Source organism: Bos mutus, chromosome 1, assembly GCF_027580195.1.
Source record: "Bos mutus isolate GX-2022 chromosome 1, NWIPB_WYAK_1.1, whole genome shotgun sequence".
Lineage (NCBI taxonomy): Eukaryota > Metazoa > Chordata > Mammalia > Artiodactyla > Bovidae > Bos > Bos mutus.
Window position 1 is genome coordinate 44,377,043 of NC_091617.1, and position 16,443 is coordinate 44,393,485.

The 16,443-nt window shown below is 41.5% G+C and overlaps 1 protein-coding gene across 30 annotated transcripts in view; it reads right to left on the minus strand.

The window, feature by feature from the left end:
- ABI3BP (ABI family member 3 binding protein) overlaps window positions 1-16,443 on the minus strand; it is a 301,574-nt gene that overhangs the window by 190,505 nt on the left and 94,626 nt on the right. For all 30 annotated transcript variants that reach the window (XM_070368631.1, XM_070368610.1, XM_070368602.1 and 27 more), the window contains exon 3: window positions 2,086-2,154. In XM_070368631.1, the coding sequence (XP_070224732.1) occupies window positions 2,086-2,154 (69 nt within the window). The remainder of the gene's footprint in view (window positions 1-2,085; window positions 2,155-16,443) is intronic.

Genomic DNA, 16,443 nt, shown 5'->3' on the forward strand with positions numbered 1-16,443 from the left:
GTTATACTTCTCTATAAATTTTTCCAGTTTACCTGTAATAGGACCTTATCTGACTATGATTCAAAGGGTTCAGTTCTGGTCCCCAAACAGGGCAGGTTAGAATCTGAGATAATGTGATTCTGATAAGTTGTTTTTTCTATCCCTGAGTTGATTTTCACTCATGTAATATAATTGTCTCATTTTATAGATGAAAAATAAGGTCTGGAGTAATTTTAAGGTTGTCCAAGGTCACAAAGAGAGCACGCTTAAGACTCAAATCCAGGTCTCCTGAATTGTAATCGTTTCTAGTTTTCTTTTTATTATCTCACTAGTTTAGCTCACAATGTATGAAAGTAATGCCATTTAGAAAAACTACATTCTTCTTTCCTCAAGGAATCTAAAGTGTATAGTTTGTTTGGATCTTCAATTTTAATTATTTAATCATTTTTAAATTATGTGGCAGATACAAATATAAAATGAATGGAAGCTAATCCATTACTCATTACATCACTCTTCAATGCAGATTACAAAAAAAAAAAAATTATATCCATTGCCTGAAAGGAAAGGTGGGGTTTCTGATCAGGATGAAACTATTTCCTGAGTTGGTCATCACGTAGTGAAAAATAATCTAAGGCCAATGTCACAGAAGCCCACAAATGAAATGAAGTTATAAACTGCTATTAAGATATAATCACTCTCTTGATTTTTCTTACTTATTTTTGCATATTTGTTTTATAACCATACTAAGAAAAAGTTCAGTGACTATGAAGCCAGAATCCCATAGAACCATACTCATGCTTCCTGACTTTATTGTTAGATATTTTGAAATAGAGTCCTCAAATACAGGAGTACTTTTCTTTACAAGTATATGGAAAGCTTCTTGGACAATGATCACTAGTAAGTTTTAAGTACTGATTGAAATCTCCCTTGTGCATTGGGATATTATAAGAGGTCAAGTAAAAGGATCTGTAGTTCTCAAAATAATTAACCATTTATTTGCTTCTCTTAAAAAAAAAAAAGAGGAAAGCAACAGAAGCCTCGAGGGGAGAGGATTGCGGCAACCAGCTTTTGGTGACCAGGCATGGCTGATACACTGAGGAGACAGAATACCTAGCTGCCAAGGGCCCATTTGCTCAATATCTGTACATCCCCCAACGCTTCTTATCCCTTTGAGAAAGATCCTTCTTTCTGTGTGGCATCCAGTGTACCATAAAAGGCAAATATGATTAGGGAATAATTATTCTGAGAACAGTTCACATTAGAACGTGAAAAAGAAAAGCACCATGATCAACTCTACCTACAGACTAGGAAGATGTGACATAAGATATTAAAAGCATATTCACAGCTTTATTAGTCCTTCCTAATAGCAAGGTCTGGCTTATTTGATCTGAGAAGAAATTTTAGCAGTGAAATTGGGACAATGTCTTCCTTAGTCATATAGAAACATTTCTACTTTTTTATACACATGGTATATAGTTGCCTGTTTTACATCTCCCTAGCCCTGGGAAGATGGGTGTCACACTGATGTTTTATGAAAGAAGTCTTGTTTTCTGCATCTGACTAAATACAAGTGGTTTGGAGGCATAAATAAAATCCAAGTCCCAACTCATTTAACACACATGTAAATGAGTTATGCTTTTGAAATGTCAAGTTTCCTTCAGCAAAGTTTAGATCTCACATTTTGCCCTAAAAGTCTGAAAGACACAAGAGCAGGCTTTAGTTCACACATTCCAACATAGAAGGAGTCAACAGGAGCTAAACTCTAAATAAGCACTTACTCTGGGCTAGGCCAGTCCTATGTAGCTGTGAACTCATCTCATCCTCACCCAGACCCTCCCATGCAGCAGAACAGAGGCATAGAGAGGTTCAATAATTTGCCTCAACCCTCTGCTGTTTGTATGCAGTGGGGCGGATAAGACCCAAGGAGCCTCTCCCAACCAGGCTATGCTACTTCCCAAGCAGGGTTATCTGTTTTCAGGGGACTGCATCATACATCTTCTAACCTACCTTCCGGAGGCATCCCCAAGACACGTGGTCTCCATGGGTAGAAAAGAGATGAAAAGGCATGGTTTAAAGTTAACAATAATAATGAATCAACAAAAATACCTGAGCATGACTTCTTTTGACTGGGGGGAGGAGCTGGCCGAACGACGATCAGATATTTAGGCTCAGCATCTGGAAATGGTAAGATTATTTATCAGTAAGATTCTTTGTGAACAAGCAGCCTTCATGACAGCACACCCATTCCTGACTCAGTGTTCCCCAGCCTTAGTCACTGTAACCACAGAACCACCGGGTGAGAGGGCTCAGGCATTCGGAAAGTTCATACTTCTTCTGATAGTTCAGGCCATTAAGTTTTTAAAGTGAAAATTAAATACAGATTTTCAAAACCTCATGGACAGGAATGGGGGAGAAGTCTTAAAAGAATCATGTTAGGGACACAGATTTCATGCCACATTTTCGATAGTCCTTTTCTCTGCAAAGATTTTTTTTTTTAAATCAGATCATGTCTCATCTGTAATCCTACTCTTAGAGGATCAGAATGGTGCTTCAAAATCAGAGAAGGAAAATCATACTTGCACAGGACACACAAGTCTCAACTGTTGACTGATCTGAAACTGCTCATTTCCTGGGTATCTGAATATTCTCCATAATATCCTACCTATTTTTTTTATCCTGTTTGCATAATTTTTCAACCTGTTATCACAGCCAATCATTTTCACAAAAAATTTTAAAACAAAGTCGCAATTTAAGTTGGTATAATTACCACATAAATATACTGATGGGAAATAGAAAATCTCTTTAAAATATTTAGGTTTTGTTGCAGGGAATTTGTGGGCTAGTATCTTGATAATTTTAGGTTACACAGGTATATTTGTTGAAACTTACTGAACAGTAACAAAAGGGTCCTACCAGATAGTACAGGGAATTATATTCAATATCCTATGATAAACCATATAGAAAAGAATATTAAAAAGAATATATATGTATAACTGAGTCACTTTGCTGTATAGCAGAAATTAAACACAACATTGTAAACCAACTACATTTGAACAATTTTTTTTAACACTGAAAATTGTGGACAGTAAACAAATAAAAAAAAAATTAGTTTTGAAGTAAAATGATATTTAGACAATAAATAAGTGCTAACTCAATCAAGGTTGAACTCAATCAACCAACACATTTGAAAATTTATCAAATAATTTTTTAAATTAATGTTTCCAAGATGAATGGTTGGTTTATACACTGTATACATAAGCCAAATACACTTCAGGCATTTAAAAATTAGCATTTTATAAGCAGCTCTATTGGATTAATTGATTGATTGATGGGTATTATCTACAATAGTTTTTCAGTAACTTTGGATCCTGGAACTCATTCTACACTGAACTTCATCGGGATGCTATCGTCAGTCTTGGTTTGTTTTCATTCAAACATCTCCTCTCCATGTGTTTGGAACAGAGGCCTTCTCTGCCCAAGGCTTTATGGGGCTGACCTCATTTTCAGCCAGAGACAACCTGGCATTCAATCACATTCAATAACTCAAGCCTTTGTCTTTTTCCTGGACGTCTCACATGGCTCTATTTGCTATAACCTGCTGCAGTAATTACCACCGCAAATAGGTTAACCAGATAACCTCTTGAACTGACCTCAGGGCTTTGCTCATTGATCACATTGGTGCCTAAAGACTGCAACACAGATAAACGAGCATTCACAGACAAAGCAGGGTTTCAGAGTCTCATGTGTTTGAAAGCATATCTTGCTTAGTGGAACTTATATAAAGAAAGTTCAACCTAAGTCAAGGTTTCTAGTAGGAATATAATAACCATTTCCTGATTTTTATTTGTGACATACAGCAATATAAGTGGTCTTCCCAGGCCCACTGCCAAATGGGAACCACCATTGCCAAAAGAATCCACCTGCCAATACAGGAGACATACGAGACCTGGGTTTGATCCCTGAGTCGGGAAGATGGCCTGGAGGAGGGCATGGCAACCTACTCCAGTATTCTTGCCTGGAGAATCCCATGAACAGAGGAGCCTGGCAGGCTATGGTCCATAGTGCACAATATGAGTATTAAGAAACTACTGAGTATTGAGTACTTTCTATGTGCTGTTATATTCACAATTTAATTACTCCTCATGGCAATGCTACCGGAACAAGCACCATTCTCACCTCAGTTTGTAGATGAGGTCACTGGGGCTGGGTCAGCCTCATGGGCAACATGTACAGTCACATAGGGAACCAAGCTCAGAAGGATCCCTTGCTTGGTTTAATATCCTGCTTTCGCTGTCTTGGAATTCTTAATACGTTTATCTTTGAATTCATCTTTCGTAAGTCGTCCAATGGGATAATAGAGCATGAGCAGAGAAGACAAACAATAATGCCTGTCTGCACTTCTTTCTATCCACATAGAGCATTCTAGGTGACCATTAGCATTCCAAAGGGCCGGTGACATGTGGGAGTCCATTGAGAGCCAAAGGCCAAATAAGGTTAAGCGTATTACATCTACGACTCAGTAAGGGACTGTGGAAGGGACACTCACGGCCTTGTGAGGTTACACTGTCCATTTGAACCAGAACTTGCTTCAAATGCAGAAAGAAGGGAATGACATTTTAAGAAACAAAACTGACCAAGGAATCCTATCATGTGCTTACTTATTCATGTTCCTTCCCTGTATGAACCAGCCACTGACAATGAAAGTTAGAAGACAGAGGGAAAGGGAAAGCTGGAGAAACCTCTGCTTCCTCTTCTCAGTTCTCCTTCACTCAGCAGTAAGTGGAAGGAAGAGAGTATTAGTAAAATGTGCATGTATCAAAAGTTGAGCTCTGTGCATTTCCACTAGTGTGGCAAGAATAAAGTACACATGCATATAGGAATTACAAGATACATACTGTGTCACTTCAGTGATTCTCCTCAGGAGTTAAAGATTCTCACATGCGTGAAGTGCTAGGTCACTTCAGCCATGGCTGACTCTTTGCGACCCCATGGACTGTAGCCTGCCAGGCTCTTCTGTCCATGGCATTCTCCAGGCAAGAATATTGGAGTGGGTTGCCACGCCCTCCTCCAGGGGACCTTCCTGACCGAGGGATTGAACTTGTGTCTCTTATGACTTTTGCATTGGCAGACAAGTTCCTTACCACTAACACTGCCTGGGAAGCCTAAAGGCTCTTACATCTGCCTTTAAAACGAGCTTTGCATTATATAAAGAAAGGCTAGTAATTTAAACTCTTAATTTTTCTTGACTTAAATGACCTGAAGTAGCAAATAAAATAGCATCAAAACAAGTAGAGAGAGAAACTGTAGAAGGAAGGAAAAAAACTTTATATTTTAGTACCTTTAATGATATTTTTTTTTCTGATTTTTGAACCATGGACCCTGTGTTTTTATTTTGTACTTGGCCCTGCAAATTATGTAGCTCTCTTAATCTTGTCCACAAAATGTCCTTTTAATAAGTCGCTGAACTCACTTCTAGGAAAAGAAAGCTAAATCCCATTTTTCTTAAACTGTTCTCAACGTGACAGAGTCTGTTAGAGTTAGCCTTTAATTTCCTTCTTTGATACATGTTAGTTCAACTATGCCTCAGTCATTTTAAAAGAGACCTGAAATACTAGAAAAACAACATGCAGAGAAGCCATATGGTTACATGAGCAATTTAAAAGTAATTTTGGTTATGATCACAGTCATTCTGCATAAAGCATAGGCTGTCACAGCCAGTTACAAATTAGAACAGATGTTGGGACTTGGGTGCATAGGCTGGCTCTCGCTGCTCATAAGAAACTTCCAAATCCATGTATTTCAGCAGTCTTTGCAATCAGTTGGGAATACAGACATGGAAAAACAGAACAACTGGAAAACACGATTTCTGTTTCTGTTCCTCACTATGAAGTTCTTTATGGATATGCAGCAGTCTGGAAATACATACACTGTACCCTGATCAGAAATTTTGGCAACACATGCCCCAAATCAACTACTTCCTTATTTAGAGAATACACATTATTAAGACATTTTAATTTGTATAGAATGCAGTTAACTTGACAAACTTTCCATTTCTGATGATTTTTAAGTCTATACCATGCTGCAGACTAATTAAATCTAATTTGCTTCATATTTTGAATGCCTTGTGGTAGAGGATAAGGACAGCTTCCTGCTTAAGGAAATCTATTATTGAAATCTTTTATAAAGTCCTAGATTTTTTGGTAATGCAAATACCCCTTCCATAATCACTCTACTTAAAACATCCTAATTCTCACATTTTTATTTAGGGACATCTGCACTGCAAGCCCACTCCAGTGTTCTTGCCTGGAGAATCCCAGGAACGGGGGAGCCTGGTGGGCTGCCATCTATGGGGTCGCACAGAGTCGGACACGACTGAAGCGACTTAGCAGCAGCAGCAGCACTGCAAGCCACACTGCTTTAGAATGCTGTTATAGTGAGTTTTTCCCTGCCATGCAAGTTTCCACAAAAGAAACATAAAATAAACCAGGGTGATCCTAAAGGAAATCAGGTAATGGACCTGAACAAAATAGTATATTTACCCCTGCCTCTTTTTGGTAAACAATTCGGTTTCATGACAAACTAAATTTTTGAGCATAACAGCATGGACCCTGGAGCCTGCAATCAAATCCTGCTCAGCTAGTTGCTAGCACAAGGAAAAATATTTAACATCAGTGCACCCAGTTCATCATGTACATAATGGGAAAAATCATAGTACCTGGGCTCATAGAGTTTTTAGTTATGTTTATGCACACAAAGTCCTAATTTAATGTTAGCTATTATGATGATGGTGGGCTTTCCACGTGGCTCAGTGGCAAAGAATCTGCCTGCCAATGCAGGAGACATAGGTTCGACCCCTGGTCTGGGACGATCCCCTGGAGAAGGAAATGGCAACCATTCCAGTATTCTTGCCTGGAAAATTCCATGGTCAGAGAAGCCTGGCGTGCTGTAGTCCATGGGGTCACAAAAGAGTCAGACACGACTTAGCGACTAAACAAAAACAAATCATGATGATGATTTCTTAAAAGGTGAATTTTGTGTCCAAAGAGTTCTGAGAACATATTTTAAAAGCAAGAAGTTCAAAACTAAGTTTTTAAAACAAGGAAAAGTTTTAAAATGCAAAAATTTCACAAAAAATAAAACTGCACACTATCCTGGCAAAGATTCTCTTGCTCGACTAAACTCTAATCAGACTCTTATGAGCTCTTGCTCCACTAGGCTCTGACTTTTGGGCTTCTGTGTTCATTTATACATTGTCCAATTTGAGCAGGAATCCTGAGATAGTTTAGCCAGAATGCCCCATCTTCCATGGTTCATCACACTTGGTATCCAAATTCCTCATCCTCCACCATCTTATAGATGATATCTGGTCACCCTGGCCTGCCTTCATCAAGAACCCTGGGAGGTCAGTTGAGCCAGAATCCTTCCTGACTGCTTATGCTTCCTTTTAGTAACTTTCCATCCATTTCCTCCCACTCTGCTTAGTAGCTAGAATGTGTACACACTGTTACTTCAGTTGTGTCTGACCCTTTGTGATCCCATAGACTGTAGCCCGCCAGGTTCCTTCTGTCCATGGGATTTTTCAGGCAGTAATACTGGAGAGAATTGCCATGGCCTCCTCCAGGGGATCTTCCTGACCCAGGGATAGAATCTCTTGCATTGGCAGGTAGGTTCTTTATCACTAGTCCCACCTGGGAAGCTCTGTAGCTAGAATTCCTGTGCTGCCCTTGTTATGTTTGGAGTTGAGCCCAACCTCTGTCCCTCACTACAAGACCCCACTGTGGTGGTCCCTACATCTATCATGAGAGCCCCCTCCCCTGTCAATAAAGTCTTCCTTAACATCTTGAACAAGTGTCACTGAATAGTTTTTCTTTAACAATATTTGCCCACAAATATCAATGCAAAAAAATCCTATAAAAGATGTTGACAAGCAGAAGCTGGCAGCATATAATACAATAATATGTTATAGCCAAGTGTAGTTTATTCCAGGAATGTAATGTAAAGAGAAAAAAAGCATCGATTTCCACAAGTGCAGAAAAGACATTTGACAAAATTTGACATCAATTCTTGATTAATATGGATTCAATGGAATACCTCTTCAATATGATAAATTATAATAAAATATCTGAACCACATTTTTTAAATACACAGGACCCTAAACATACATTTCTGTTGATTAACTCTCCTGAGCCTTATCAGAACATTCAACCCTCATTATTGTCCCTTTTATTACTAAATATTTTTAAGTATTACACCATGATTTTATTTTTATAACCTGCTTCAGTATTTTTACTGAGTACCTGAGACGTGGATGAGGTAAATAAACAAAGAATGATGTAACCAACTATATTTCATGTTCTTTTACTCCAGTGATGTAGGAATAAACAAAACGAGTCAGTGGATTAGAAGAATTACTGGCATAGTTACACCTAAAACCAACAAGAATTGTGAGTTAGAACAAACTTGCTCACGAAGACCCCAGACACAAACGTCTATGTCCATGTCCCGCTTCAAGATGTCTTTAGCGAATGTGCTTGTCCTCATCAGTCTTATTTTCATTTGTTCTTGAGAGGATCACAAAGCAACTATTTACAACTTAGCATGAGTGAATTCATATTAACACAGTACCCCCACTTATGACCTGTTCTGTTTTAATTACATAAAAGACACGTGTATGTCCTCTACTAAATACACACAGGGCGTCCACAACCAATGGGGGGAATCTTTCGGCCCAGTGCCCTTACTAACTGAAATCCTGTCCTCTGTCCCTGAAATCATAAGGTACAGAGAGCTACCTTCTCTCTAAGCTAGTGGCAGCTGGCTGGCAAGCCTCCTGTGAGAGTCCTGATCCATGGAGGGCAAGCAGGCTTTACTCTGGCAGGAGAGGCCCAGGACCTGCTGCTGTCACTAATATGCTTTAAAGATCTGGGTCCCTTGGGAACCACTCAGGGAAGGTAGACATCATGTCAGGCATTCTTCAAGGCCCAGAGAGAAGTTTCAAGATCAAAATGAAATTCCAAGTAACTCTGAGGCTGTTAGAGACAGTTCATAAACACCTTTTGTCAGTAACTAAATTTTTGCTTAGCAAATCAAAGAAAGGCAGATTGTTTCTAATGTGATTTGGAGGTATAAAAAGAACACCAAGGCTTAATCCTCATTTCATCCCCAGAGATGGGGAGAGACAACTTCTTCTGCATCCCCAGTGGAGGCTGAAATCTTCTCGTGCTCCCCTGAGAGAGATGGAGTCTTAGGAATGCTTCTGCCTGGAGAATGAGACCCTTGAGCTGCTGCCCTGGAAACCCACCAAGGAGTATCCGAGGCACTGATCCAGAGGCCTGTTCACAGAGGAGTCTCCTCTGAGCAGCTGTGCGCCCCCATGTGGGAGTTTTGGCCAGCAGACTCCTGACATGCCAGTGGGAGAGCAGCCCCAGCAGGGCTTACTACAGGCGAGGTGGCCATGAATGGAATGAAGCCACATGGCATGTGGGTGATGGATGGGCCACCAGTGGGACTATACCAGCTCCTTGGGATTCTGAAACCTGTGGGAGCAGCAATAGAGTCCTGAGGAAAATATATTCCATTTCTTCCTAATCTAGCAAGTGGGAGTTGACTGGTTTAAATTTGACTTGGAGACGGTATCTGAACCCCAAATGGCAATTTGACCATATTCAATATACAACAGTTTTTGCAGGCATATTAAAAGTTCAGAATACCAGAACTTCTTTCATTCTAACACATAATCCTCTCCTCCACTCCTCTACTTTTAAAATCTCTCAAATGCATTTTACAGTCAGTGGCATGGGACATTGACCAGGGACAGTTGGGTCCTTGCTGTCACTGCCTGACACCTTCCAGGAAAGTCAAGAAAGTGACAGCTTCCAAAATGGCAGAAGAGGGTCAGTAATTCATAAGGAAAGCAAGGGTACAGTGTTTACAAGACACAATCTTATCACTATTGATGCTGGCATGGAGTCCTGTAGTGGAAAAACAAAGCTACAGATAACTGAGTTGAAGGGTGAGGCTGAAGAGTTGGACTCCCAAGGTGAAGAATATTTAGCAGGAATTTAACTTTTCTCTTGCTTATTTTCCTTTTAATTTTTTCAATAATAGATCTTTCTCCCCCAAGACCCAGTCTAAACATGAGAAAAAACATTAGATGAAACTAAAATGAAAGATATTCTACAAAACACCTAACCACAACTCCTCCAAACCATTAAGGTCATCAAAACGAAGGAAAGCCTGGGAGACTGAGCCTATGGTAGACTTGACTAGACGTAGTGTGGTATCCTGCATGGGACCTTGGAACGGAGCAAGGTCTTTGGTTAAAACAAAGGAGATCAGATCATGTGGGGACGTACGCTAATTATGTATCAATATTGGTTGATTAGTTGTGACAAATGCACCATGCTAATACAATATGTGAAGAATAGGAGAAACTGGATGTCAAGTAAACAGAAATTCTATTACATTTGTAACTTTTCTTTAATTTAAAGCTATTCTAACAAAGAATTTATTAAAAAACAAAATCATCTCTTTTTACAAAAAGTAAACCTTTATGTATCCTGGTAAAAGGAAGCTCCTTCATAAGCCTCAAGGGATGCAAAAGCAGTGTCATTAATCAGCAGCTTCATTCTTTATTCGGAGAAGGCAATGGCACCCCATTCCAGTACTCTTGCCTGGAAAATCCCGTGGATGGAGGAGCCTGGTAGACTGCAGTCCATTTATATAAAACAGTGCTATCATTTATGGTTAGAAGTAATTTAGAATTTGATGAAACAAAGTAACTATTTTATAAGAAATCAATGTGGCACATCCTAAGACTCCTATTAAGAATAACTTCATCCACAAAACCTGGGGAAAAAAAAATCTACAGTCATGGAACTCTCCATAAAGAAATATTATCAGTTTTTCTCCACATCTGCAAGTGTCTACATGCCACACTTAGCTGTAATCTGACCTGGGTGGGTACAACCCAAATTTAAGTATTCCCTTTAGCTTTTAAAATTTGGCAGACAGCTCCCATGCCTTCTTTCATCAACACTGAGTAATGTCTACTTGAAAAATGCCCTTGAAAAGCCTCCCTGTGTTTTAAGTTCAGGCAGAGAGTTCCACTCAAGCACTACTAGTCAGATCTGAAACAAAGCAATCTTAAGTGTGCTCATGCTGGGAAGAAGCAAACTGAGCTTCAAGGGGGGCCCTGGCACTGTGGTTCTGTCTCGGCTGCAGACACTGTTCCCTCACCTATTGGTCCTTAAAGGGGGGCTGGAAGAGGGCAGTCTCATTGAAAAAGGGGTGTAGTTTGGTGAGGGGGTAGAGGGTAGAAAGATAGTAAAATGCTACTTGTCTACTCAGTCCTTGTAAGGTCACTATCAGCAGTTGTAAATTTCAGTTCTGTTACTAACCTTGCTTCTATCCCCACCCATCCTCACATTCCTGGGACAAAATAACAATAGCAAATTGATACCACACTAGCCTACAGCTTTCAGCAATGGGGTACAAATGATTTGCATGTGAGCCAAAGTCCATATCCATCCTGAAGCCTGGATACTAGAAAATGAGAAGCTCAAATATCACTGATGTAACAGATGTGTCCTTCCAAAGAGTAATGTGAAGGAAGCTGGCCACAAAACACACTCGTGATTATTAAGTAACCCTAAAATAATGAGCGACTTCACTTTCACTTTTCACTTTCCTGCATTAGAGAAGGAAATGGTAACCCACTCCAGTGTTCTTGCCTGGAGAATCTCAGGGACGGCAGAGCCTGGTGGGCTGCTGTCTATGGGGTCGCACAGAGTCGGACACAACTGAAGCGACTTAGCAGCAGCAGCAGCAGCAACAAGCTATAGCAGTGGCCATTAATAGTCTTGACCAACTCAGGAGTATCACTGATGTTCTTTCAGGAAGTTCAGTGTCCCTTCTGGAAAAACACTAATGGGACATTTTTTTCTGGAACATTGGGGAAATTCTGCAGGAGACAAAAGAGACTCAGATTTGATCCCAGGGTCGGGAAGATCCCCTGGAGAAGGAAATGGCAACCCACTGCAGTATTCTCCAGTGGAGAATCCCATGGACAGAAGAGCCTGGCGGGCTACATTCCACGGGTTGCAAATACTCGGACATGACTGAAGCAACTTAACACAGTGTCTTCTTGGGCACACACTAAGTCACAGCTTCGCAAAGCCTCATGGAAACCAGAAATCCACATAGAAGACAGTACTTATAAGTAATGTCAGTACTGCTTTAAATCTACTATGCTTACTGAGATTATGAACACAGAAGTTTAGCTATTTTTAATAAGTCACTAAGTAGATTACTAGCACCTTGCCCTTGTGTGTGTTAGCTGCTCAGTTGTGTTCAACTCTTTGGGACCCCATGGACTGTAGCCCACCAGGCTCCTGTGTCCATGGGATTTCCCAGGCAAGAATACTAGAGTGAGTCACCATTCCTTTCTCCAGGGGATCTTCTCAACCCAGAAATTGAACCTGTGTCTCCTGCATTGCAGGCAGATGCTTTACTATCTGAGCCACCAGAGAGGCCCATAAAAATGAACATCTATAGAAATATGAATCATCACAGATAGAAGTCGTCCATCTTTTAGAGCATTTCTAAGCCTCTGTTAAGAGTCAGACACGGACAGCGACTAAACCACCACTGCTACAAAGCCTCTGTGAGAAAACATGGGCTGAGGATCACGTGGGATCTGCCTCAAGACTCAGTTTATACTTTGTTCATTTCTGTACCTGGAAACATAGCAATGGCACAGCAAATATTTTCTGAGCAAATGAATGAATCTATTTCTCTATCCCTTTATTGCCTGGGGCTAGAGTAAAGATGGAAGTTTCTGCTTTTTGGGAAGAAAGGAAAAGCAATTATAAGTCTGGGGAATAGCTATCAGCAAAAGCAAATTATCTTTTGAAAAGCTGGTAAACTCCCAATTGCTGAATTTGTCTTTGATGAATCTATCCGTAGAACTGACTTTTTCCTTTGAAGTTCTTTGCTATAAAAAGCACATGGCTTTGTGTGTAATAATAATCCTTATCTTTCTTTCACCTGAAAAATAATCTAAGCCAAAATTTAAAGCAAATTCTACTAATTACTGTTCAGTCATTATTCCTGTTAAATGTTGGGAATCAGTTGGAAAATAAGCCAGTACCCATATTGACAAAACATTCTGTTATGCCTTGTATTCTGCAAAACAAACTGCCTGCTCCGAGGCAGCTTTGGCTCCTTTTGGCCCTAAAGAGACAGTCCAAGGGCCTTGGCACCCAAGCAGGGGGCGCAATGGTGATGGTTAAATGATCCATAAAAGGCTCAGCCACTCTGGATCACAGAGCAACTACCAAGGCAAAACGACTAGGAGCATCCACCACTGGTGGGATTCTATAATGTTCTGTCAAAGACCATAGAAGGGAGCTGACAGCTCATGTTGACATGTACATTACAAGAGGAATTGTTCAGAAATGATAGCAGCAGTAAGCAGCAGCCCCTCATCTCTGTGCTGCCGAGTGAAGCCTCTAAATAAGAGAGATCAGCTTTGATGGGAAGAGAGGATGTGGAGAAGGAGTAGGGGGAAGGAAGAGGTTTGAGGGAGAAAGAGAGCTTTTCCTAAACATTGAAATGTGGACCCCAAAGGCTCCACCACGCTCCTTCGCTCTTCAGTTTTTTGCCTGGATGTAAAGATGCACCCTTTTTGCAAACATTTCAAAGACACACTTCAACATGGAAGACATTCCTGGAAACTTTTTCTTCCAGTTTCTCTGTGAGTTTGGGGAGGCAAAGCTATTGAAAATACACACTTCGCCCAGAGTTGACTATATACTCTATGGCCCCATTCAATGCAAAATCAAAAGGTAGGACTCCCTGTTAAAGACATTAAACACACCAAAATATAAAACATTAAACACACTGAAATATAAAACATTTCCTTTCTCTCATATACTCTGCCTCGACCGTTCATGGTATTTATTGGTTATTTAATGTTGCTCTGCAAAGGAGTGCAGACCCTCACCTCCCCTATCCCCTCTCTCTTGACTGCCTGGGATCTTTTCCAAACAGAGGCAGCCTCAGCATCAGAGCACCTTATTGCTTCCCCATTCAGCCCCCAGGGCAAGACAGCCAATCTCCCTTTCCTGCAGGGCTGCCATCGGAACCCACAGACCCCAAGGGACTGTGACCTCAGTCCTGGGACAGACCATGTACCTGAATGGGGGTGGGAAGGAAGCTGACAGAAGTGAAAGCACCCGCTGATGCACCGTGGCACTGCCAGCTAGGACTGTTGCCAGCCTGCCCTGCCAGATGTCACCAAGAGAGGGTGTCTACCAGGCCCCACATCCACACCCAAGTGCCTGAAGAAGAAGGCGGAGGCAGCAGTAGTTGCTAAGTGGAGTTGGGAAGAGGCAGGGCTGCAGGGGGACCAGGCAGCTGAGAACCAAATTAGGGGAGGGAGTAGGAGGCAAGAGAAGAGCCCAGGCACCAAGCCCTCAGCACACATTCCATTGTCCCATCCCACCTGACTGACAAAATCAAACAAAAGGTAAACCTACTAAAGTTTCCGTGACAGCAAAGCACTAAACTTCAATGCAGGGCTCCTCATAGTCCACTGGTCACATGCCCAGAAAGCCAGGTCTCCCCTCCCCCTCCACCCTCAATTCACACCACAGCCTGGATGGACCAAGCAGTCCTGCATTTCCTGTCGTCATAGCTTTCAGTCTGGAGCTGCTCATTCAGCATGTCCCAGGCTAACCCTGCCTCACTTGCAAGCTCTGACAAATTCTCACCCTGACACTGGAAACAAATACTTAGACCATTTCTCGTACTATTTGCCACCACAGCGAGCACGCATCCCAGTTTAGAGACCTGTTAGACATTAACATTGCTGACTTCATCGCCAGTAGTTTTTTCCTGCCTGTGCTTTATACGTGCACCCCACAGAGAAATTTAGTGTAGGGTGTTGTCTGTGAACTCATTTAATGTTTAGCAAGGACTTGCCCTGGATGGACATCCTGCACACACACACTTTCCAGTGAATTCATCACTTTGCCCATATCATCTCTACAGGAAATATGACCAAATAATCACAACTTTATTTGGATATTGTCCTTTCAAATAACAAAGCTAGGTCACGTTCACTATCAGATGGAAGCCAGGGCCATCAAATCAGCAAGGTGTCTTCTTTCTTTTCAAATCCTCTAGTCAGCATCATCATGTGAGGGTGAGGGGTCAGGAATAATTCCCAGGAGATGAGTTTGTACATAGAGTTCAAAGGTCACAGAATACTTAAGTGTCGTGGGGGAAGGCAGTACAGCATGGTAGTCAAATGCAGGGGCTCTGCAGCCAGCCTGCCACATGTAGCTTTCTTCACTTCTCAGGGATTTACTCTTCAATGGGAAGAAGAGGATGCTAATAGTACCTGCATCAAGGGGCTGCGGTGAGGAGTCAATGACTCTTTCTGTAAAGCCCTTGGCCCAACACATTGTAGCTCCCCAACGACATTAAAGTATAAGCTCATGGGTTGGTGAGAACTTCCAATCCAGCATTTGGTGAGCAGCTACTGTGCACTCAGCCTGATAAATGAAATGAATGCCAGTCTGGGGGAGTATCTTCGTCTTGAGGAGTATCCCCAGTGGTAGAGAAAAGGCAGACCTATTAGCTTGGAATCAGGCAATAAAAGACTAGGGGATGATGCTATGAGTTCAAGGCTTTCACCCACATGTGTACTAAGCTATAACTTTTCAACTAAACTGGGACACTTTTGAAAGAAACGGGAGCACTATTAATACTTAGGCCACAAAAGCAGATGTAAGCCATAACCTGGTCTGAGAAATAGGGTAGAGTCAATACTGTAAGCCAGTTGAATAATTTCATTTTTCTCCTAGAGATTTCCACCCTACGCAAAGAGAGTTTACTGTACTGTGTTAACTGGGAGACTTGCCCAGCAAACTCCCAGCAGACTCTGGACAGTCAGCTGTTACACCCACGGATCTACTGACCCTGATCATGGAGTACATGGGGGATGGTGAGAGTCAGCTCTCACCCTGAGCTATTCACTGCTGCTGCTGCTGCTGCTAAGTCGCTTCAGTCGTGTCCGACTGTGTGCGACCCCATATACGGCAGCCCACCAGGCTCCCCCGTCCCTAGGATTCACCAGGCAAGAACACTGGAGTGGGTTGCCATTTCCTTCTCCAATGCAGGAAAGTGAAAAGTGAAAGTGAAGTCGCTCAGTCGTGTCTGACTCTTAGTGACCCCATGGACTACAGCCTACAAGGCTCCTCCGTCCATGGGATTTTCCAGGCAAGAATACTGGAGTGGGGTGCCACTGCCTTCTCCTAGTTAGCTGCTAAAATATGACTAGTGCAAACAAAAGCAAAATAATGAAAATGGAACAACCTAGACCTGAATGTGACTAAATGCTGGTGTTCACAGCATAGTGCTTCAGACAAGACAGGCATGTGACAGAGAGTATTGTGT